Raw genomic sequence first — 24954 nt, forward strand, 5'->3', positions numbered from 1 at the left:
AAATTAATAAATATTTTGAGTTAAGTTGACCAAAAAGTGAAAACATTGTCGTCTACAAGATATTGACACAGATTTTTGCCTCCACTTTATTCTGCAGGGAAGAATCAGCTCTCCTCAGCAATCCCACTACAGAAAATGCACAACACAATCCTCTTATCCAGAGTTAGACCGCGATCACTGTCATAGCAGAGGATAGATTCATCAAGTGTTGGCAAGTAAAGTTATCCAGAGTAGTGACTGTGTGTGTGTGTGTGTGTGCGTGTAAACGTGTGATTCATGGATTTCTCCATATTCACTCACTGAGGCAAGTGTTATATATTTTGGAAATATTTGGCCAAAAAAACCTCACACATTCCATTTAAGAAACAGCACCAGACTGGGCCCCTTGACATCAGTCCCCGAGCCTGCTAATGAGCTGGACCCAAACCACAGATGCCACCTGTAAATATCAAACATTTCAGCTGAGACTTAGAGACTGAACTTATTTCTCTCAGAGACATTTGTAATGAAAACTAAGAGGCATCGGAGCATGAAAAACTAATAAACAAACACTGATGGATGTGTTAAAGCAATTAGAGTTACTCACTATGGATCTGTGTTGGATTCACGTCGACAATGTTGTCATGCTCTCTGTGTAAGCCAGACTGTGGAGGAGAGCGAGACCAAGGGTTTAGCAACATCATGTCCACTCAAGTCAAATCTTTGAATGTTTGCTCAGAAATGTTAACTAACAGATATGTCAAAGAGGTTCAACTGAGGTTGCTGTAATGATGTGATTGTAAGGACAGAATGGAAACTTTTTTGTAGTTTGAATCACACTCTTGGGTCAGATTTGAACTGATATTTAAGCTCACAGTTTGCATGAACAATGAAATCCACAGGTGTTTATCAAAACTGCACACTTTTAAAGGACATACCGGTGTTTTTGACCCTTTTGCTCACATTCTTTTACTAAATCTCCACAATCCTTATAACAATGTAGTTATCTGTTGTCAAAGACATGGTTGTGTGAATCCAGTTATATCTTTTCCTATACATGTGTTGAAATGGGTTGTGACATTTCAGCTAATTGTGATGTTTGTAAACAAAGAAAGGATACCACTGAAGATTGTTGGCTATTTGACAGCTCTTAACTATATGTACATGCAATATGCAACCAAACATACATACATTTACAGCATTTACTGTATCTACTCTGGCCATTGAAATCACAGGTCATTATACAAGACTCAACTTGAGATAAGCTTTTCTGTGTCAGGTGAAACTTGAGTTTATTCAAAATATGAGGAATGGTGAAGAAAATAAATGAAAACCCAATATCCACTGCGATGGATTACAATGCCCAGAAACTAGAGTTACATATTTTTGGGATAGACTGGAAGTTCATGGCTACAAAAAAGTAGCGAAATGACACATCAGTAACTACAATAACAGAATAGACTCCACTAAGAGCAAGGTAAGCCTTTCACTCTGGGATTCTTAACTGTGTAATGTACCTTAACAGTGTCATTGAAAGATGGCCAACGACCTGCAGGATGGATGCTGTGTGTGTGTGTGTGTGTGTGTGTGTGTGTGTGTGTGTGTGTGTGTCTCTGTCAGGCATGGTCACTGCCACGGCATTGTTTTGCACCCCAGAGGCTCCAGCTGTGTTTCTTTCTGCTGAAATGAACTGCAATTGGAGATGTCCCTGTACAAAATAAAACCTGGAACACAATGCTCAATGTGTATGTTTCAGGGGAGTTCGGGCCAGTGTTTGTGTGTGGACATGTGCTCCATGTGGAAAAATAACCCAAATGCCTTTTCTTTTTGCGTGCTTCAGACCACTAATCACAGAATGCCCCACAAACAGCACAATATATACATTGCCACAAAAATGACAGAAGATCAGATATACAGTAGACAGATATGTTAAGAAAAAAAGGAGCAGAAGGAGACGAGAAGAAAAAGCTGTATACATGTGGATGTATATACTGTAGTGGCCATTTATTTTTAGCCGCAGCCAGACGGTATGCATGTTTATTTTCTCTTAAGTTTTGTGAAAACGAGCTTGTCCCTGATGCTAACAACCGAGCAGGCTTTTCAGAGCTTCATAAGTGGAGAGTGGTGCTGTGTGCAAACTCTTGTCTCCCGTGTTTTCAGGCCAGTACAGATCTAATTCTAGTAATGCATTTGGGGTTTGTTGCAGCCTGTGATCAAATTAATGCTCCATCATCCCTGCCTAAAAACATTTCAAGTCATTTGATTTAAATTTATTTGACCAATTTCATCGTGCCCAAACACTGAAACAAGTCAACGACATTACAGATTAAGCTACTTTAACAACCACTTGAGCATGAATAGCATCACACAGATGGCTGTTAAGTAGGTTGTAGGTTATTGTAATTGCTAATTTCAAGCCATTTTTCCAACATGTCAAAGACACAGTAATTAAATAAGTGATAACACATTAAATCCATTGTCATTCATTCTATTTCTTTCCCTACGTACATGGTCTGGAACAAATCTCAGTATGCAATGGGCATACATGTACAGTTTAAAGAAAATTCTGTTCAGTTTTTCAACTTATATTTGTAGTCAGCATTTATCCCTGTTTCATCCCTGCTCTCTGCAGGATCTCCTCCCTGCTTCTGTTCCACATTTAAAAAGTTTAAAAAAAAAAGTTTAGTTGCCCCAAGCAACAGATCTAAGATGAACTACACATAATAACCTTTGTTTCACGATTAACCAAGGTGATCAGAAGTGACATTTTAACTTGAACCACATGTTTAACACTGTTTTTATGTAGCATTCTGGGCTGCACACAAAACAAGGGCTGTCAATCACGCTGAGGTTAAATAAACTGAGCAAATCATGCAAGTCATGCCAAAGCCAACAGGCAGGGCAGCGGTAAGCTATAGTGCAGGAAAAAATCGATTTAAAGGAGAGTCTCCAAAACGGGCCAAACACAGAGAGGAATCCTGCAGTTTTCACCATGTTTTACTTCTTTGTCTCTTCATAGAGCGACTCAGCACTGGGTGTTTTTACGGCAGTAGTTCAAAACAAATGTTGAAAATCAGATACAACATCCATACACATGTTCAAAGGGTCTGTGTGTGGGTGGGGTTTTGTGTACAGAATGTCTGCGTCTGAATCTCTCTGTTGCCTCACAGGGGTTTAATGCACAATCATAACTCACTGTGATCTTGAATTTGGGCGGATATGAATAAATGTTTGATCGAGTGAGCACAGCCAGAGTTTTGATGCCTCATGAGACTCTGCGGTAGACTACCAGAGTTAACAAATGATTCTATTTAACTGAATTTCAAAGTTTAGTTGTGTTTGCTGAGGGGAATGAACTAAATGTGTATTTGTGTGTGATTCCAGTAAGAGATGAGCATCAAGAGCAGAATATAGGAGTGAACACCCTCTTCTAATGTCACTACAGACCTAGTCTGTATCCTCAATGTTCCACTTCCGGGATTGCTCCGGTGCCGCAGGAAATTCCAACCGAATGCACGTCTTTTCGCCGATGTCCGTTTCCTTCTGCTTTTTTTGTGTTGTAATTTTAAACTCCGGTGGATTCATAAGGACTATGGTAAACTGCTCCTCAGATCTATGCAGGGTAAATTGAGACAGATAGCTAGACTATCTGTCCAATTTGAGTTTTCTGTTGCACGACTAAAACAACCTTTGATCGAGTTCCTTCCTGAGGCTATTTTGCAGCGGCTCCATGCTGAGCCTAGCGCTGCCCATGACAACTGTGATTGGTTTAAAGAAATGGCCATAAACCAGAGCACGTTTTTCTCCCATCCCGGAATGCTGTGTGGACTAGCCAGACCCTCCTCCACAGTGCTGTGAAGGAAGGTCTGGCAAAGTGAGACTAATACAGACCTGACTTTTCTCTCATGCAAAGTGCTTCTCAGAGGGGCTTCATGTTTGATGCATTACATGCAAGCACACGATTGTAAACTTCACTATATTGACTGCTCTGCATTTGCCAGGCACCGCTGCCAGTCAAAATATTTCTGGAACACAGAGGCAGTGGTGGGATACTGATTTTCTGTCATTTGCAGGAATAAACATTTTAACAAATCAATACCAGAAAGTGACTTTTTCCCTTCTGGGAGGCCGTGACTCAGACTGAAAGGAAATTGTGGAAAAGGTAAAGCAGGCCACTTTTTTTCCCCTGTTTAGAGAATAAGGAATATAAGAGCAGGAAGGGTGTGGAGGAAGTAGAACGGATAGAGAAAGTGTCGTGCAGCCAAAGAAAGAGGAATTTTAAAACTTGGTAACTCAAAACAATTGCAGCAACAATCTGTAGCAGGAGGTGGGGGAAAAAAGATTTTAAGCAACAAAGGAGGTCTGTGTAGAGGAAGAGAGTAGCTTGTTAGCGTGAGAGTGACCTTTCCCCACAGGTGTTGAGATGTTTCTTCAGTCCTCTGCCGTCTTTGAGAAAATATCAGTTCACTCTCACCGCTCCTCCTCTGTCTCCACTCGTGTGATCAACACTAAGCCTCAATATCTGCCAGAAAGTTATCACTCACTTTTGGCCTTATGAGCAGGCTATGATGGATCTACTGTACACCTCTTTTACACACACAGACACACACATACAAAAAGCAGGTTGGGCGCTCACCGCTGCAAAACCTAAACCTACATTCAATTATTTGCTGGCCACTGGGCCAGAGCAAAGAGCTGCAAACAAAACATTGACATATTTCACCTTATAAAGTTGATATAGCAATAGTATTAGCAAACAGTTGCCCATTTACACATCTAGCAAACATGAAACAGCATTATTATTATTGATTTGGAGTTGTGTTTCTGTCCACTGGTGAATTTAAGATATTATTCACTCTCAGTTATTAACTCTGTTTTGGTCGGCACCAACTCCTCTGGTAAATATCTGGCTCTTAAGCTGCTAAATGCTTCACCATGTCCACAAGAAAGTTTTTAACCCTGTTTGTCTGCAGCAGAGGTTTTCCAACTGTGAGGCGGCTCAGAGGGAGCATACAAATTATACTCTTCTAAGCCATCAAATCTGAACACTGACATTCTACACTTCATTTTAGATTGACTTACACTTTCTGAGGCTATATATCCTGTGATGCAAATGAACGTTCAAAAATACACTTAGATATCACTGAGGTTGGCACCAGTAAAGTATATTCTTTAGATACTGCCGGTAACATAAAACCACAATAATACAACATAATTCATCAGTTGATTTATGTTTTATATTAATAATCTGAATCTGCAAAGTAACTAATGTTATCAAATAAACGTAAAAAGTACATTTCCCAAAGTAGAAGGATAAAGCAGTATAAACTGGAAATACTCAAGTAAAGTACAAGTACCTCAAAATTGCACTTAATTACTTGAGTAAATGTACTTTAAACCGTAAACCTTAAATCAAGAGTTTACCTTCCAGTACCAACCACCTGGAGATCCTGCTGCCCTCAGGTGACATGCCTTGGTCTCTTGGTAGTTTCCTGCTGTGGACATCCTGAGAACTGTATGTATGAGAGAGACACATGCAGGGATCGAGTTTCTAAACACTGAATTGATCTGTTAGATACCAACAGCAGCCTGCAGTCACAATGATTCTCATCTCAACTTCATCAGACACTTTATTCATGTCTTGGAGACAGTTGAAACTCTTCTCTACAGGCTTTGAATAATAATAAACTTTGAGAAGAAAATACACAAATTCATTTCAATAAATATGCAAACAATCAGATGTAAACACACAAATAGCATCAAGATAAAATATAAATTCCTCTCTCTTAGCAGCATAACCGAGGGACTTTGTTAATCAGGGATTTCACTTCCTGTTATCTGGTACTTACTTTGTTTGCACACACACACACACACACACACACACACACACACACACACACACACACACACACACACACCGTGCAGCATTAAACATCAATGAAGTTTTAGTCTCCCCAAGGACTCAAAGCAACTCAAAGAGGCTGGTACCATCATCAGCATCAACATCAACATCATCTTATACAGTTTTAGAAATACATGAATATTCTCTCATTTGTAACAGCATAACACACATACAATACTGATGACTCCACATGTCTGAACAAACTTGCTGCACTCTCAAATACAGTACAAGATAAATATACAGTATGATGCGGGAATTTACATACAGAAATGGACTATACATCATCTCTGTTTCTCCTTCAAAGACAAGTGTTAGCACAGAGGTTATCTTGATAGTCCGGATGATAGGCTCAAGGACCCAAAGTTTAATCTGCTCCGTGATAGTGTACTTGTATATCAATGCACATCTTATTATGTGATAATCTTCACTCCCTTGGTCTTCATTAATCAAGTCATTCTTGAAAGAACAAGCTACATAACGCCTTATAATACGGCACACAGTGCTTCTTTTTCACCTCAGCCTTAAAGGATAGGTTCAGATTTTTTTGTAGTTTACATGAATACACTACTCAGGCCCATAAATTCATTGAAAGAGTTATTGGCTTCTGTAAACATTCCTCCTGTAATTGTTCCTGCTCTCTCAATGTATATATGGCAAGGGGATACTTAAGAGTCAGAAGCATCCATTATCTAGGTGCCAATTGTTAATGTCAATCCCTCCAATATTTGTAGAGACATTTTATTTTTAGTCTAGAAAGTGGTGTACCAACCAACAGACCAACGAAGCCATCCCTAGAGAGGTTAGCATGGTTAAAATGTGAACTAATCCTTTAGGAACTTTATATTTTGAATTTGGCACATTTCAGACTTCTGAGGGTCATCATCATTACCCTTCTATTTACCTCCACAATAAAAACTGACATTGTTGATATTACTAACAATATCATAAGCTACATTATCAACACAATTGTGGACAAAATGAAATCCTCATTTTACAGAAGATACTGCAAAGCAGCTAACAGCTGTATAGACAATGTGCTTTCACAGCTGCTCTATCACTTGATTCCCAAATTAAAGATATACCAAAACCTAAAAACGTATTAAGGGACTAGTAGTGGGCAACAGTGATGTTTTGGAATTATATAGCATAATGGCATTCCCATCCACTTCTTTACACTTCACAAACTCAGTGGTCATTGACAAGCATGTACAGTGCAGTTCTTAACCTTTACAGTTTATACACACTCATTGTTTTTTTCTTTATACATTGTCCAATGAGCTCCTTTATTCGCTTATTGACAGTGTTGAGTCGGAGTGCTGAGTTTTTAATTGGTCAGTCCATCAGCCCCAGGTTGGGTATCCATTCCACTGGGATGAAACATGAAGGCATCAAAAAGAACAGGAGGCTGAACACAAGCACAACTGAACTCAACTGCTGTGGTAAACTGTCTTTGTAGGTTCATCTCACTCATCCAGGCAGTAAAACGTTGAGTTGAAATTAAACTATCTGCTGAGGCTGAAGCAAAACGACTTTCCAGTGAGTGGTTTAACTACAACTTCACACTGCTCTAGTAAAAGTACACAAGGCTGGTTGCAAGGCAGGGGCTCTGATGAGGGATTTGGTCAAAACGAACTATGTGGCTAAAGAAGAGGCAAAGGGCTACATTCTCAGAGTTGATTTAGAGATCATGTTATGAGGCGGGTTAAAAGACAACAAAACTGATAATGGTAAAAGAAAGAAGAAGACAGAAACTGTGGGAACAGAAAGAAAAGATGCACCCAAACATTGCTTAAGTTTTTTCAGGTTTTGTTTGACGCTGTGTGGGTGTGCTGTCTACTGGCATCAACATTGTTGCTACATAATGCCTCCACACACAAATAAGCCAGACAGGATGCACTATTTCCCACAAGAGAGACAGATTGCATGCTCCTCAGGTTCTAAAGGTAATGTACAAGAAAGGAAGCTGCAGGGCAGTGCGGTAGTGTGAGTAAGTAGTACTAGAAATTATTTCAATCAGACTATGAATCAGATTTTGTCTTTACACTCAAATTCCTGTAGAATTGTTTTAATTCAGAAATGCAGAACTTCCTCAGTCTGTCACTAGAGAAAGCTAAACTGTTTTTCGGCGAAATGACATACAACTGCCCCCTACATTTCTGATAATAAATAACTAACAGATGACACCAATGAACTTAAAGACTTGAATGTCAGAGACATTTTTAATCTAAAATCTTTATCTGCATCAACATTACTCTGTATTTCTTAATGTTGTTGTGTGCAAGTCAAATATGTTCTAGACGTTCTTTTATGTTCTAGACATTCTTTTTTGATTAATGCTGTATTGCATTTTGTATAATTAGAAATAATCTGCATCTACATGAGCAGCAGAGACAGACTAGAATAGAGTATCAGGTATTAGACTGTGCATGCTGATTCTCCTACACACACCTATATTCGCATCCAAACACACACCTGTCATTAACACCCTACTGGTTACCATACAATGTGTGCTCGGTTCTCATTTGGGATACTGATCATTCCTCTCTGACGTCTCCTTAATGATCAGCAAGCTTTCATCTCAACATAGGTGAGGCTGGGACTAATGGAACAGACACATACACAACACACCAGATACAGTACATGTACACACTACCAGGGAAACTAGTGCAGGCTTACAGGGCCTGGTATTGCTTGTGTTCTCAATGAGCTAAAACCACAGAAAATATTGTCTGGCTAGGTTGACTCCGACTCTACGTCTGCCAGAATCTGTGTGCAGGAACGCTTGGTCACTAGCCACAGGTGTGTGTATATACTGTATGTACTATGTGCTTGTATGTCCCCTGCTAGTGTCTGTATTGCTAGTGCCAGAGTACTGCATGCATGTGTATGTAGGAGTATGACCTACAGCTGTGATGTGGATCACTAGTATCCACTGCTGTGAATAAGGATAAATAATCCAAGGTGCTTTCTGTTAGCCGTTTGATATTGAAGCCAATGCATATGAACAGAGCAGTCCCACAGCAGGCCCAATTTGCCAGCATTCAAAGTGGCTTGACCCCAACCAGCTGACATGAATGCAATCATTCAGCCAGACCGGGGAACACTGGGTCTCCCAGGAGCCCGGCAGTTTTCCTACTTCCAGATTTCAGAGCTGAAGCACAGACCTAAGACTACACTGTCAATGCGTCAGCAGATAGACATAGTGACGGTGGCCCCCCTGAAAACAATCAAGCCCTGACATCCAGTCTAATCAAGAGTAAGCCTGCTGAATCAGCTATACAACAGAGATGATGTGACTCATGGAAACAGACGTGATGGAATGAGAGAAAAGGTGAATGGAAAAATTGGAACAAAAGAAATCATGATTAGTTTGGTTTGGATAGCTGTTGGAGAGTAAAAGATATTCCCTCACAGACACTCTGGATGTTGGCTCGTATATGTGTCTACTGCCTGTGTGTGGGTTCTGTTGCACTTGTGTTTGTTCTGCTGTCCAGTGTGTTTGTGTAAACCAGTTCCTATTCTCGAGGTGGTACGTCGTAGGCCCCAGCAGGGAGAGTGTGAGTGCTGTAGATCACCTCCTTGCCTTTTTGCTCTCCACTCTTAGTCTTAGAACCTGGTGCTCTCATGTTTCAGCATGCGGATGTTGGTAAGTGTCCCGCTGCCCCTGTGGTGGTACCCGTAAGCCTGGCGCTGCCCCTCCAGTCACCGGGCGCTGCTGCCTGCCGACGACATGCTGCTGCTGGGACTGGAGCTGCCCGAGCCCCGGTCTTCAAACACACTGATCTCTAGCTGAGGAAATGAAGAATGTCAAGGATCATCATGTATTAAAATACAGGGTTGAGAAAGTGCTGGTGGATACAATTCCACAACCCCCGACAACAGCCCTGGATCCTTTCATATCCAAACCCTCTGCTCACTTATACTAGATGTGTAAAGCTAGACCAGACTGCAAGACTTTTGAAATCTACATGTTTCTGTACTGCTCTCACTTTTCATCCCAGTGTTGTCTTGTTAATGTGGGGGTGCACAACTTAAACAACTGATATCAGTTGAGGTGTACTCATGAGATTTTTCTACTTGGAGAGATCAGTGACTGGCGTGAATAATTGCAAAATTCAACAAAAGCACACAAGAAGTCACATTGCATGGTCTTCTCCTGTCTCAGACTTGTCTCCAAGGTGCTTCAGAAATGATTGCATCTTCTTTTTGTTTAAAAAATGTTGTAGAATCTGGAACAGCTTGTGACAAGGTGAAGATATGTCTCAATACCACTCAATTTAGATTTGCGGATTTGCCCACTTAAGGGTTTTTGAGTCAAATCTCAATGTGTTTAAATTTAAATTGTGATCTCAAAGTGATACAAGTGAGATGCATGCTATGCAGTTCGTTGAGAGAATGAGGTCTCTAACTAGCCTTCATAAACAGAGACCATTTTGTATAGGAATGCATTGACTAATAAGTGTTGGTAATCGGTTGGCCCTGTGACTTGGAGCCTGTTCTTTGAGCCAGGTCTGTGTGATGGTCTACTGGACACATTCTCTCAGATGAGGACATGAGGAACTGACATGAGGAAATGTGAAGGAACACTCTGACTGACATAGAGAGACATACATCTGGCCACTTAAAATAACAAAAAACATACAATGAGTGTGAAGAGAAAATATTGTGATAGAGCACCTTATTTTGGAATGACTAAACAGAACAAGATGGCCTGAGCAAACAAAACACAACATCACAAGTGCATACACACCTTAGGCTGCTGATTCATCACATCCCCCTTTGTCTTTTTCACATTTTCTTATCAAAGGACATTTGAAGGTAGCATGCATGCTTTTTATCATCCCCGTACTGCTTCAGATTTACTCCTGGGAATGACAGTTGGCCATTGAACAGCTCCTCTGCAGCAGCTGGAGTTTAAGTGCCTTGTTCAAGGGCACCTTGATGGTAATTTATGAGGAAGAGAAGGTACTTCATATTCATTTATCCAACCCAGATGTTTCTAGCAGTTCCAGTAATTCTAAGTGGAGACCTTCCACTCATGAACCCTGGTTTCTTCAACCTCTAAACTACTGCCAGCTCCTCTCAGTCTTTTATATGTCTGGCTGTCCTTTTTGTTGCACACTTAAAGCAGCAGATGAGCAAAGGATACAACCCTCATTCCTCTCTCTACGGGGTCTGTTAGCAGCAGACCTCTAGGAGCGTAGATCTTCTCATTCTGCTCCTGGACGTAGCCTGATATCTTCTTCAGCATCTGGAGTAAAACAGAGAGGTGGAGAGGAGTTAAAAAAGGACAGAGGTGCATTTGGAGATAATCCAGATTTGTTTAGAACCATTGGAGGCATGATGAAAACCTTAAAAACACAAGCAGAACATGTGATCTAGCAGAAAATGATATTCCAACTGTGGATCCATTACCCGCATATTACTTTTCAAGTGCACTCTGTGATACATGTAATAACCATGTACCTAAAAGAGGCTAAACAAGGACAGGACTGCAGCAACTTTAACCTCCTCCTGTGCCGTCTTGGGTGGAAAAAAATAAAAAATGGAAGAAATGAGTTTGCAGTCCTTCTGCGCATAGTTAGCATATGACATACGATACTAACTCTCTCGAGTCATTGCCCGTCTTTATTTTCCCTGAACATTATAATCTAAACTCAAAGTAATTCCATTATGCTCTAAGTACGGCAGTTATTTTTATACATAGTTCCAAGCCACTCATGTCAAGCAAGGCTGTATGAATTGAATTACTAAAATTGACGAGCATGAGCTTTTCTCTTTTTGAAGTTTTCCATTTGGAAGCTTTAGTTCCTAATTCCAAAGATGGCCCTCTCAGGCTAAATGTCATGCCTTGGTTAACTGTCGGGGCAATTTGGAAACAGTCTCAAATGTGAGGTGGACAGTTTATTTAGATTGCATTGGCACTGGACTTATTTCTCAGTTTTGCAAGTGAGTATTGCATCAAATGTGCAAAAACCACAGAGCAGCAGTGGAGTGAAGCTGAGCACTAAGTTCAGACCATGCCTTGGCACACAAATTCAAACAGGCATGCCTGTATACACTCTCCTACGCATTACAACTACACACACAGTTTGCCCTGGAGACTAGGAGAGTGCACTGTGATGTAGTCCCATGTTGCTGCTGATAGCAACCAAATGACTGCTGACTGATGCCCGGTAATGCTAAATGGACAGATATTAGCTAAAGTGGCATCATTAGAGCAGCTTATTCAGCCTCAGCTATGCCTCTGCGGACACCAACAATGCTGATGTGCCATGCCTTTCCTACACTCTGTCTAACCATGTCAATCAGCTAAACCACGCTCCACTGGGCCTCGTGTACACTGAGAGAGCTGTCACCACTACTAAAAAGGAGGTGCAATCTTTAGCACATCTGTGTGTCTGTACTAGAACAACACACATTTGTATCACTTAAAGAAAGAAATTACAGCATTACATACTGTATATTCTACTGTATATCAAAAGGAAAACAAAGGTTTATTACAACTTTGGTCTTATTTTTGTAGCTTTGGAATTCGTTTCTCACCAAGTTAATTGTTGAGATCTGGGAACACGGCTAAAATGAAGTCCAATTGGGTGAGAAACATAAGTGGTCAGACAATCAGTTTGTTGTACAGTTGTACAAGTAATATTATTTACAACTTTATTAGGATGTAAAACCGAAATTGACAGCACCTGGAAGTCTGGCTAACCTTGGGGTTTGTTTAAAACCTGTAGGATTTTGTTTATCTTTCCCAGTCAGTCATTTTAGCAATTACCTACAAAACTACAAAAAGAGGATCCATGTTACAAGCTACAATTATCCTTAGAAGTATGCTGTATTGGGATGGACACTTTTGCGTCTGATTTGTTGAATATGACAGCTTCCTTTTTTGTAAGTTAACTAAAGGTCACTGCAGCACTCAGCCTTGAGAGATTAAAACAATAGAAACTGAGTAACACACTGAGCAGCGCTCCTCTGGGATGTCAAAGGCCTGTTACAGCTGCAGGCACAGCTGCTAATATAGTAACCCCTGCTAGTGGAGACTAAACCACAGAAAAATACATCGTTCTGTCTCCCATTGGAAGAAGATGAAGAAAAAAAGACATTTTTTTCAATAAAATTATTTGGAAAATGTTACAATCGGTGAGCAAACAAGACATGAAATTCCTCAGTGAAAAGCCATTTAAGAAGCCATCAAAAGGCAGTGGTTTGCTCTACTGCGCTGCTTTAAATCAGTCAGATCTATGTCAAGTACACCTAAGCAGAAATCAATACATATTTGGCTTGGAACAATGATAGTATCACCACAAACACAATACAAACTGTGTCTTTTGTTATAAATGCCATCAAAGAGAATGAAATATCATAGAGAAAAAGAAGAGACACACAGAGCCCTGGCTAATGGGTTTATTGTGGTCTAGGGAAAAGGCCAATCCTTTCACTGCTAGAGAGCCCTCAGGGCAGCTCAATCCTCTTAAGCGTGACAATATGACAGTCTAGTATACAAGCTGTGGCGCTGTTGTACTGGCATGTCTGTGACAGCCCTTCTGGGAAAAGCTTTGTGAGTGTGTGCATATCGCCTAAGATGCAAAGGTGTCGCAGTCTGTTTCACATGCATGCCACAAGTGTTTATTCCTCTGCTAGAATAAAAGTTGTTCATGTCACCAAGTGCAATATAAAAGGAATAATGTGTGTATACATGTGTCTTAGTAAGTCCCATTTGTGCGGCCACATTCTTGTGAATAATAGAAGAACAAAAAATAGGAGATGGAGGGAACATTGTATGCATGAGGAACGCTTTATGAATGTTTGTGCGCACATGTATCTGTTCTAACATGCTGGGAGCAATCAGTGTCCTTTGATAGGGTGAGAAGTAAGCATCAAGGGGTCTGGGTGCTCCAATGAATCTGCACACTGATCCACGCTCACTGGTGTGTGGCCTCTTTATCAGCACACACGCATGTGCGCGCACAAACAGCATCAACTTGGGTGGGTATATTTGATCATGTGCAGTCATAACGTCATTCAACCAAGATGATTAAGTTACATAAGTAAATAAACAACTCTCCTGTGGGGTTGATAGCATCTCAATGGAGCGGCTCCCAGCTGACAAGGAGATGAAAGGAGCTTCAGACCAGGCTGTTTGTGCATGGCTTCAACAGAGCAACAAGTCCTTTTGTGCTTCTCGGTCAAGGTCCCAGTACCTCTGTACTGCTTTGATAAAGAAATGTTTACAAATGCAACAAGACTAGGGAGATGAATGTTGACACAAAGCCATGCTGGGACTTCACGCCACTCCAGTTTCATCTAAACACCGGCAGGTAGCCACACAGACACGAAAGGATTAATCAAACTCACTTGGTTGGTCACTTGATTGCGTTCTGTATGCGTGTGCTCTTGTTCAATCTCATGTAGCAACAAGCTGCAACACAGCCGCGCAGACGTTTAATCACCTGCCCTTTCTCAAGATAGACATCTTGGTTCTGCTGAAGGTAAATGTCATGTTACATTTGGCGTGCCATGCTGTGCCCACCGGCACACAGCTGTGGACTTAAACACCGGTTTTAAAAGCTAGTGGATGGACAGCTGAGGGGAATATTGTGCAAGAGAGAATCAGATCGTATCTCCTGTTTTTTTGGCTCTGCTGCCCTGTGTCAGTGGGTGTAAATAACTATGTGTTCTGACCTCAGAGAGCCATAGTGCATTAGGACAAACAATGGAATGCTTTTGTGTGAGATAAAGCTGGCTTCCATAAAAATGGATAAATATGGCAGTAAATAAGTCTTGTGGATGGGCAGTGGAGTTTATAATAACCCACTGTAAATGAGTAATGGTTGAGCTGAAATATTCCTACGATGACTCACGCTAAAAAGATCCAGATCCATTCAATTACCTTGATATTTTTAATATAATTTTTTTTTAATGTTTGAATATTTATCATGGCAGCACAGTGGGGCCTTTCTCTGTGGAGATAGCAGGGCCTGCGTGGGTTTCTACCAGGTGTTATGGTCCTGCTCACATGCATATTTGCAAGGTTTGTAAATTGCCTATGGGTGTGAATGCATGTTTGTCTATATGTAATGGTTGTGTGAAAGACTGGCGACCTGTCCAGGGTGTACTCTGCCTCTCCCCCAATAAAAGCTAGAAAATACTCTATAGCCCCCTTCTAGCCTCATCAGGACAGCTGGACAGAAAAAAGATGGATATCTTTCTATATTTACAGCAACAGTCCACTGTTTTTTCCTATTCATGCTTCATCAGGTTTGCTCTGCGATCCATAACGTTTCCTAACAGACTGTTATGAGACTCTGGCCTCTGGAATAATGATTGAGTTTTCTATAGATCTATTTTAGCTGCAGAAATGAGAAAACACTGAGTAGCCATACCAAAACAAGCTCTAATAAAATAACAAAAAAAATCACCTTTTTTTGGTCATGTTTTTTGCTTGGAATAATCTCATCTAATTCTTAGAGAGAAAGAAAATGAGCATATTTCCCCAAACTTTGTTTGTTGTTTTGTTTTGCATTGATAAAACCTCTTCGTTTAATTATCTTTCTGGTCCACAAATGCTATTTGGCCATTTTGTGTGCTGGCATTTAGGTGTGCACAGGTTTATTACCTTCTCATAGCGTGTCTCCATGCAGAGGAAGACGATATAAGCTGTTGCACAAGCCAGACATCCTTCCAGGTACGACTGACCTCCAATTTTTTCAGCCTCCACATAATAAGAGTTCAGGGTCTTCACTGTCTCCTCAAGCAAGGTTCGCTCAATCTACTTACAAACACAAACAAATGTCCAGGTAGAGATATGAAGGCATGCACACAACATAAGGACTGCGATGAAAAGTGTTCTGGCATAACCGTGGGAGCAAGCTGTTCAGCTATAAAACAGCCTGCCAAACATACCAGCTGCATTCTGCTCAACCCAAAGTACTCCTACTTCATCAATTTATCAACACACCTCACTTGAAGAAGAAGAAGAAACATGAGGCTAACATAAAAAAAATACTCATAAGTGTTACAGCATTGGGTAGTGGTTTGAGCAACTGACAGAAAACATTTACATTTAAAATGTTTACTAATGGTGCCTTTGCACTGACTCCCTGTGTTTCTCTCTCTCTGTTTATGTTTCTTTCTTGCTGTGTGTGTGGACTGTCTGCTTCAGATGCTAATTGCTAGACAAATCTACAATAATACTCCAACATAACATTATTCACAGATGCTAATACAGCAAGGTAAAAAGAGCAAATAAACAGCACATTCTTTCCTAGAGCCCAAAGTGTTTGAACATAACAGCAAGGGCTTCTGAGCACAAACAGATGTTTTAATATAGTTATAATATTTACTTATTCTACTTGTGTCTGTTCATTTACTGACAAGTTTAAGTTAATGCACAAGCAAATATCAAATCATTCACGTGTTCTGTCATCCAGGGTGCACCACTGTAGTAATCTTATTAAGATATATTGAGCCATCACTCTTTCTGTGATGGAGAGTGGGGTTGTTTCAGGTGAGTTGGGATTTTGCCAGCATATCACATTAGCCTGGGTGTGTGAGTGTGTGTTTGTGCTCACCCTGTTGTCGAGCTCTGAGGGGAATTTGGTCTGGAAGCGGCACACGGTTCCTTCGCTGTAGTCTCTCTGTACAAACACCTTTGTTACCAGCGATGCACTGTGCCTCAGCTCCTGAAGGTTGTGAAACTGAGCGGAGGAAATACACACGTTAAATTTGTGCTGCATAAATACATTTATATTCATGCAGGTGCAAGAGTAGCATGTGATTTTCTGGTATGTAGTGTTTTTGATCCGGTAATATACTGTGACTCCAGACCAGATACAGAGAACTTAAATTCTCAGAAATTCCAGTCTGACCAAAAACCATCTCAATACAAGTTATCCAAATGTCCTGCTAGTTTTTTTTTTTTTTTTTTTTTTTTTCATGGTTTTTCTGCCTTTAATTGACAAGACAGCTAGGTGAGAAAGGGGGAAGACATGCAGGAAATTGTCACAGGTCGGATTCGAACCCTGGACCTCTGCGTCAAGGCATAAACCTCTAAGTATATGTGCGCCTGCTCTACCCACTGATCCAACCCAGCCACAATGTCCTGCTAGTTAGGGCCCGAGCGCTGACAGCGGCGAAGGCCCTATTGAAACTGAAGGAATTCTTCCTTCTTTCTTTCTTTTTCCCAGCAAATGAATCGCCTTTTTGAGGGGCTTAACATACTCAAAAACTCACCAAAATTGGCGGTCGCATCAAGAGCAAAATGGCTTGCTAGCACCCCCTACAAAATTAAAAAAATTGAGCCCCTGCAGTACGTTTAACGTAGACTAACAAAACGTAGTATACATATGTAGCATGTCAAGACGTACAAAAAAGCTCATTGGAGCCATACCCTAAACCCAACAGAAAGTCCGCCATTTTGAATTGAAAGTTCGAAATTAGTGCGATTTTGGCCATTTCCACATGTCGTACTTTAACGAACTCATCCTAGAGATTTGATCCGATCAATTTCAAATTTGGTCTGTGCCATCTTAAGACGTTAAAGATGAAAGTTATTAAAAGAAAAACTTTTCATAATAGGGCATGGCCGGGGCGGGGCAGCCATTTTGTGCGTTTCGCCATCGAAACAGGAAGTGGGTGTAACTTGAGTGTACATTGTCCAATTGGCTCAAAACTTTTCCAAAGTGAGTCCAACCCTGACGACATCTACAGGCCGTTATTGGCTCAAAGTCATAGCGCCCCCTAGTGGCAACAGGAAGTAGACCTAAAAGTCAAGGTGCTATACTTTAAAGAACTCCTAGAGATTTCATCCGATGGACTTCAAATTTGGTCTGTACCATCTCAACACCTTAAAGATGAAAACTTATTAAAAGAAAAACTTTTCGTCAAACAGTGTGGGCATGGCGTGGCTGCCATTTTGAGCATTTATCGATGAACGAAGAAGTTGTTGTAACTTTAGTGTACATTGTCATATCTGCCCGAAATTTCTCAGGTTTGACAAGGGTCCAGGCCTGAGCACATCTACAGGCCAAAATTGACCCTTTCATAGCGCCCCCCGCAGGCAACAGGAAATCAGCCTTATATGACAAACATCATCCGATTTACATGAAACTTATAATGTGTGGTCTACATGCGATACTGAGCTGCCCCCTATACGTTAACCACGCCCACATACTCAGGCCACACCCCTTTCATAACATTTGAACCGTTTAAGGTAGAGTCTTGTGTGAGGTATCACTGAACTCAGCACAGACTTCCTTCTTCATTGGTGATGGTTTGGCCCGCCCCCTATGCTTAAGCCATGCCCCTTTCATAACTGGTGACCTATTTAAGATAGAGTCTTGTGTGAGGTATCATTAAACTCAGCAAAGACTTCCTTTTTTTATTGGTAAAGGTTTGCCCCGACCCCTATGCTTTAGCCACGCCCCCTTTCATAACTAATGACCCGTTTGATGTACACTATTGTGTGAGGTATCATTGAACTCAGCAGAGACTTTTGTTTTCATTGGTCATGGTTTGGCCCCTTTTCACAGTTAATGAACTGTATGACGTAGAGTCTTGTGTGAGATATCATTGAACTCAGCAGAGAGTTCCCTTTTCATTGGTGACGATTTGCAGTGTCTGAGTGCTGCGCAAATGCACGGTCGCAAGGATCAGCGTCCGCCAGTAACCCCGACGCGCGCAGAGGAGCGACGGCCCGTCCAACGCTGCATGCAGCTTTAATTTTGGGTTGTACTTTTTACCTGACAACAGAGGTACAACAGGGCTACACAGTGAGAGAATGGTACTATGCTACAACATAAACAGCAGTACAGGCACAGTGAGCACTCTCACTGCATTCCTCCAGTATCAACAGGCCCAATAGCAGTAATAATGAACACACTGAAAGACACCCCCTTTACAGCAATTTGGTTCTGCGTGGTGTGTTTTACACACAAACAGTCATTCTCAGGGAAGAATACAGCAGCAAGCAAGTGGGCCAGTGTAACTTGCCCCCTGTTGATCTAAAGGACTCCTCAGAAGAGGATGGTAATAAGAGATACATTAGGAGTGTAACAGTAAGGAGAGAGGGATGAACAAAAAGGGGGTGAGAAAATAGAGTGAGAAACAGTAAGAGAGTCATGTATTCATTTCAGAGCCTCAAATACTTTTAGAAAAACTCCATGTTTCACAGAATGTGTTTAACATCTGTGCAGTTGTTTCCTTATTATATTCACTTAATTTTATTCCATGGATAGTTTGGCTAGCTACTGCAGTGTTGCTATAATTTGAAAGCAAGAAGAGCCTCTGTTTATGAGGTTACCTGCATGTACTGTATGAGCGCCAAGTAAGCAGACATAGTACAGTGTCAGCCTTTCATCTCTATCTCTCACAACCAAGAATAGCATCCAAGCTGCTATTTTCGTCAGCCAAGAGCCAAAATCATCTCACAGCCACTCGATCTTTCTGTCTGCCAAAGCTTTTAATATACTTCTTTTTGGCTCCTCCATCTCTCTAACACACTCCACCCCTCCTCGCTCCCGCGCTATCTTCGGGCCATCGTGATGAACAAGTCACTATTAATAGGAACAATTATCAGCACATGCTTGAGAATAATTTATCCAAGTCAGAATCAGTTGGCCGAGAGGTTCTTTGTTCGTCACTGTAAGACTGTGTGTGGGTGTGTGTGCTGAATGTATGTGCGTATAAACAGTATAAATGGAAGTATGTGTTTAAGCAGCCATACCACAGGGGAAATGCTCTATTAAAAATAGGTCCTGCAATCAAATGTTTACTTGAGTAGGTTAAACCTTTTACTTTAACAGATATTAGCAGTAAAAAGTACTCAAGTATCTAAGTAAGAGATGTAGAAAGAAAAATTAAAAAAGAAGAAGAAAGGATGGCAATATTTTAGTAGACAGGGGTCCTGGGAGGAGTCAAGTTCAGAGGCATCTGAGTGAAACTGGCCAGCTTGCCTTGCACTGTCACATGCACTGCATTCAGGCCAGTGGGACATCACGGTATGTTTTGGCTTGTTGTTGACCTACTGCCCTCTGTCTTACATCTCTGTACTACATGGAGCTCACAGCTGAGCAAAGCAGGCAGGAGTCATGTGTCTCTGTGGCAGCCAATCAAACACTGAGTCCATTTATTTGTCCAAACACAGCATGGGGAAGTCGTGGTTAAAAGTCAAAACTGAAAAATGTTGTGCCAGCCAGTGTATTCTGTGTCATTTCATGTAATGTTCTGATTAGGTGGTTTGTAGACGTGGGTTGTAGCAGCAGTTGTGAGAATTTGGTCCTCAATTTGGTCCTTCCTCTCAATCAAATGTGTACTTCTCTGCAGCTCAATGTTAATTGAACTCACCCTAAATAACCAATAACAATTTACTTACAAATGCCAAAGTTCGCCAACAGTTATTCTGCTTTGATACAAGAGGATTCCATAAAATATTTCTTTAGTCACGTGGTGTTGATGTTACTGGCATTGCGGTCTTGTCTGTGTCCATTTAAGCCTTTAAGATAAATGTTTTCTGTTGGCAGAGTGCTCATGTTTACTCTCCTGCGTGGGAGATATGGGTTCAAATCCAGCCTATTACTGTGTCTAAATATAGTACACAAGCAGACAGCAATGTTAAAATGTCATACTGATCACACGTGACTCTAATAAGAAGCTCTTCTCCATTCGGCACCGTCTGACTTCTCCTTACACCCACACATATATCACTTTTAGATTGGTTTACATTTGTTTGCATTTACATTGACTGAATGCAGAAGTGAAATAAACACAGGCAAGATAAGTTAAAGAAGGACGTGTCACCAGTTAAGAGGCTCATAAAAACACATTTCATTAAGCAAACAAAAGATAGCGACTAATGAACAAAACAGCAAAGTAAACAAATGATGCATTTCATATTTTATGAGCAGAAATAACCACTGGTTGACCAGACAAATAAAAGGTGAAGAACTAAACTACTCTACGTTAATTTAAACCAGAAGTAAAAGATGACATAGGATGCATCAATGACCTCTCATGACCAAGGATGTAGCTAAAATGAAAAAAGAATAGCACTTTTAACATATTTTCTTTGTCATTCCAACTCTGTTAGCCTCCCCCTATCTATTTCCTCCAGCTTGGATCTAAGGGACTGCGTTACTGGCATTGCCTTGACATGTTTCGTAGTCTAGTCACTTCGACTTAAGGAACACATAGTGACAGCAAGGGTGAGTGCTGCCAGTGGGCAGACATTGCAAAAGGTGCACACACACACACACACACACACACACACACACACACACACACACACACACAATTACAGCACGCACAGTAAATACATTCAGAGTTAGATGTTTCAGTCTCGCGCCAAAGCTCTTTCGGCATTTTTCTTACTTTCAGCTCTCTCTTTTCATCTCTTCATAATATAACTGGTTTTCTGCCACTGGTAGCAGCATTTTTTATGTTTGCCGCCAAACTAAGCTAGCCAGAGGTCTATAAAGCATATAAAGTTTAGACAGTGTTGACAAAACAGTCAAATTTCCATGAGATCTAAGTGGAAGATCAGTGACTGTGGCCAAAGCTGGAAGAGGAAATCTCTTGTGGATAAAGGTGTAGCATTGTTTCAGTAGAGAGCTGAGCCTGTGCCAGCCTCTGAGATGATTCCTGTGCTTGGACACATTATTCGTCAACTTTGTGTAGTACTTGAGCCAGTGCTAGCCTACAGACTGAGATGAGGATCTGGCAGTAGTGGACTTAATGGATCCAGAGACCGTCCATGCAGCACTAGCAGTCTGCAGTATGAGCTGAGTGTTAGTCACTTAACATAGTCATTTGCTGACTTGGAATACAATAAATATCAATGAGTTCTAATACAATTTGAGACAGTGAGACTGAGAGAGAGAGAGAGAGAGAGAGAGAGAGAGAGAGAGAGAGAGAGAGAGAAAAGAGAGAGAGATAAAAGCATGGATGGGAAGCAAACTGTGCTGCTCATCTCAAACACCAATCACCGATGGTTACAAACTGCAGCAGTCTGTTCACATTAAATATGCCATGGATAATTGATGGGCCTTTGACATAAAATCTGTCCTGGTTGTACACACCGGATGTGTTTGTGTGCATGCACGTGTACTGTATGTGTGTGTGCTTGTAATTGATGGGGCTTGGACAGGGATACTGGCAGACCACCAAAAGAAAATCAGGGCCACTCTGCCAATGTCTTGCAGGCTCAGAAAAAAGAAAGAAAAAACACAATCATGAATCCTGCCCAGCTTACTGTCCATTGCACTTTACCTGCAGCACCATTAAGCTTGAATTACAACTTCACTCACTCATAAATTGGACGCTTTTAGCTGTATCCAAAATACATATGAACACACACACACACACACACACACACACACATACCTACACTCATGCATGCACATATTGCTTGCACGAGTGTAAGCTAGCTCAAACTTGCAAAGTAATGGCTGTCTCCTCTAGTGAGATCATTATTATGATAACTAAGGCAGCCATGTCTTCAGCATTATGGTGACATACACCGAGGACACAAAGGAGGAGAGAGGAAGATGTGCTGCTGGCCTGACAGCTACCGGGCATTACTGAGGCTATAAATACATCCGAAAACACTAGGAGTAACGAGTTGTACTATGTGACTGCCTGAAAAACACGATTTCTGTCATGGGCTCTGTGCATCTTTGGCTTGGTGCTGTATAGAGTTGTTAATCATGTTGACTACATTTATTACAGGCATGAAGAGAGCAGAGTATAGAAAGCTGATTCACTATGTGGCCAAGGACAAAGCCTTGTCAAGCTAATTTAAAAGTATGACAGAGAGAGAGAGAGAGAGAGAGAGAGAGAGAGAGAGAGAGAGACCCTGTCCCTGTCCATGGTGCTGAGTGCTCCATCATTATTACTCTCATCAGGCTCCTCAGCTTTGGGTACAGGATATCTCTACCTGAATGATATTGGTTTATGTTTCTTACTAGACAATGCATGAAAAAAACAACATTATGTATGGAAATAAAGTATAAAGTGTGATGAAAGTAAATGAAATTGAAGATCCTGCAACAATATTTTCTTGCGTGAAGATAACGTGACATGACTCTGTCCTACTACTCTTCTTCAAATTCACAATAAGCCAGGTCCAGTGGGCTGATTGGATTGAATTAAGGCAACATTCACAATAAACCACAGAAATCGGAGGCAGAAGAAACAGTCAGTTTAAAAGACTGCATTTCTTAGGGGAAAAAAAACAAACGGAGGTACAGAATCATTTCGGGTTTTGTTCAAAAGGTAGCGGAAGAGCTGAATTCCTTACCTCTGTCGCCATATTGCAGTAAGCGGGTGCAGGTTCTGTCCCGTGCTGAAAACGGCAACCGTTACTGGTGCTGTGTGGGACAACGCGAGTATAGAGCTTTGGCAGGAAGACTGGAGGCACGAGAGCGCGTGCATGTGCGTGACTGAGCGCGCACCCTGCGAGTGTTATCGCGGATGGGGAAGGGGGGTTATGTTCGAATAATTTGCGCTCAGAATTAGTCCTCAAAGTCAGGCTTTCAAAACGCAAATGAGTGATTTCCCAAGTATTAGCGGTTTATTAAGGTTTGGGTTTCTTTTTGTGGGCTATCAATAATTTCATTGATTATCAATAATTCAAATAAAGTGTCATGGTTTCCGTTTAGACCACTCCAAGCAAAATAACAACTGCCATTTCTTCACTAAAAGGCAAGAGATGAATGGAATGTCCGAAAAGGCATACAAATATGTAATACATATTAGATCATTAAATCACAGGTCAATGACAATGTGAGCCCCAACGGAAATATGAATTTATTCTAAAGCATGAATCACTTGTTACTGCGAGCATGCAGTGAAGCTCAAATGAATTCAAATTGAAGCCTGTTTTCATATAGGCTAATACTGTGCAGTCATCCTGTGTTTACTGTTGCCAACACTGCTATCCTTTGGTGCAAAGTGGTCATCCTGCGGTGACTCATACTGTAGCCCATATGTTTATTGCACCATTAGAAAAAGTGCTCATATTAAACATTCATCAGAGCCCACTTGGCTGTTCTATATTGCCACTTTTTCATTTTAAGAATAGAACATTCTTCAAGTTCACCACCGGATCAAGGTCTAACTTGGTTTAAATGTTTTACAAGGTTGACTTAAAACTCACAAATATGGCTCAAAAGAATGTGGGAGCCCAGATAAAAGCTCCTGTATTTCTGCTCTTGAAGCTCCCAAGGACAGGAAAATGTTTTTGATTAGATAAGGGAAATCACTTTCATTGGGCTATTTTTGGGGTAAAACTCTTTTTTTTCTATTACATGTTTGACATCAAGAGTCATGACATGTGCTAAAATTAGCCACTTTTTCTCTCACTACAATACACATTCGCCAAGGTATGCTTAGATCACATTTCTGGAAGAGACGCTCACATGCACACACAAATATATCCACATAGACCCGGCAGCATCCAACTCTTATGAATGGAAACAGAATCCAAAAATAAGATGGAAGAGCTTTAACAAAATCAGAATTATGCAGAACTAATATTATTTGCCAGGATCCTGCTGCTTGCTCCAGATCGCTTGAAAAGATGCATATCTAATCACTTATTTTCATATGCATGTGTGTTTATTCCCCAATCAACATTCTCCAGTGTATTTCCTCTTCAAGGCTTTGAGTCATACACCCACACCACATCACGTAAACCTAAGCCTAAGGAACCTTGAGTCTTCAGCAGATTTTGTGTATTATATATAGGAAGTGGAACTAAAAATCTCTAAAGGCTGTAATGCTCATTACATACAAAAACGCTGGTCTACGTAATGACTCCGTTGATTACGGGAAGGTGTTTACGTAGGTGGACCGTTCAATGCAGTAGGCTGTGAGAAAGTGAAAATGGAACTTGTTAGCACACAAAGTGTTGTTTGGCAGTACTTTCAGTCAAAAGAAGGCGATTCAAGTCGAGCTACATGTTCAATTTGCAATGCCGATTTGTCTCATGGTGGCAAGGACCCTAAACACTACACAACATCACCGCTGTTAAAACATTTGCGTATGAAACGTCTGAAAGAACACGAGTTGTG

At 41.0% G+C, this 24954-nt stretch overlaps 1 protein-coding gene across 1 annotated transcript; it reads right to left on the minus strand.

The window, feature by feature from the left end:
* Positions 1-5580: 5580 nt before the first annotated feature.
* On the minus strand, positions 5581-23333 carry golga7bb (golgin A7 family, member Bb). The gene is made up of 5 exons (XM_031301245.2): positions 23181-23333; positions 16459-16584; positions 15504-15656; positions 11031-11132; positions 5581-9670 (listed from the first exon to the last, which is right to left on the minus strand). Exons 1-5 carry the CDS (start codon positions 23190-23192, stop codon positions 9584-9586), a joined length of 480 nt encoding a protein of 159 aa, XP_031157105.2. The 5' UTR covers positions 23193-23333; the 3' UTR covers positions 5581-9583.
* Between the last annotated feature and the right edge of the window lie 1621 nt (positions 23334-24954).

This window comes from Sander lucioperca, chromosome 15 (genome assembly GCF_008315115.2).
Source record: "Sander lucioperca isolate FBNREF2018 chromosome 15, SLUC_FBN_1.2, whole genome shotgun sequence".
Lineage (NCBI taxonomy): Eukaryota > Metazoa > Chordata > Actinopteri > Perciformes > Percidae > Sander > Sander lucioperca.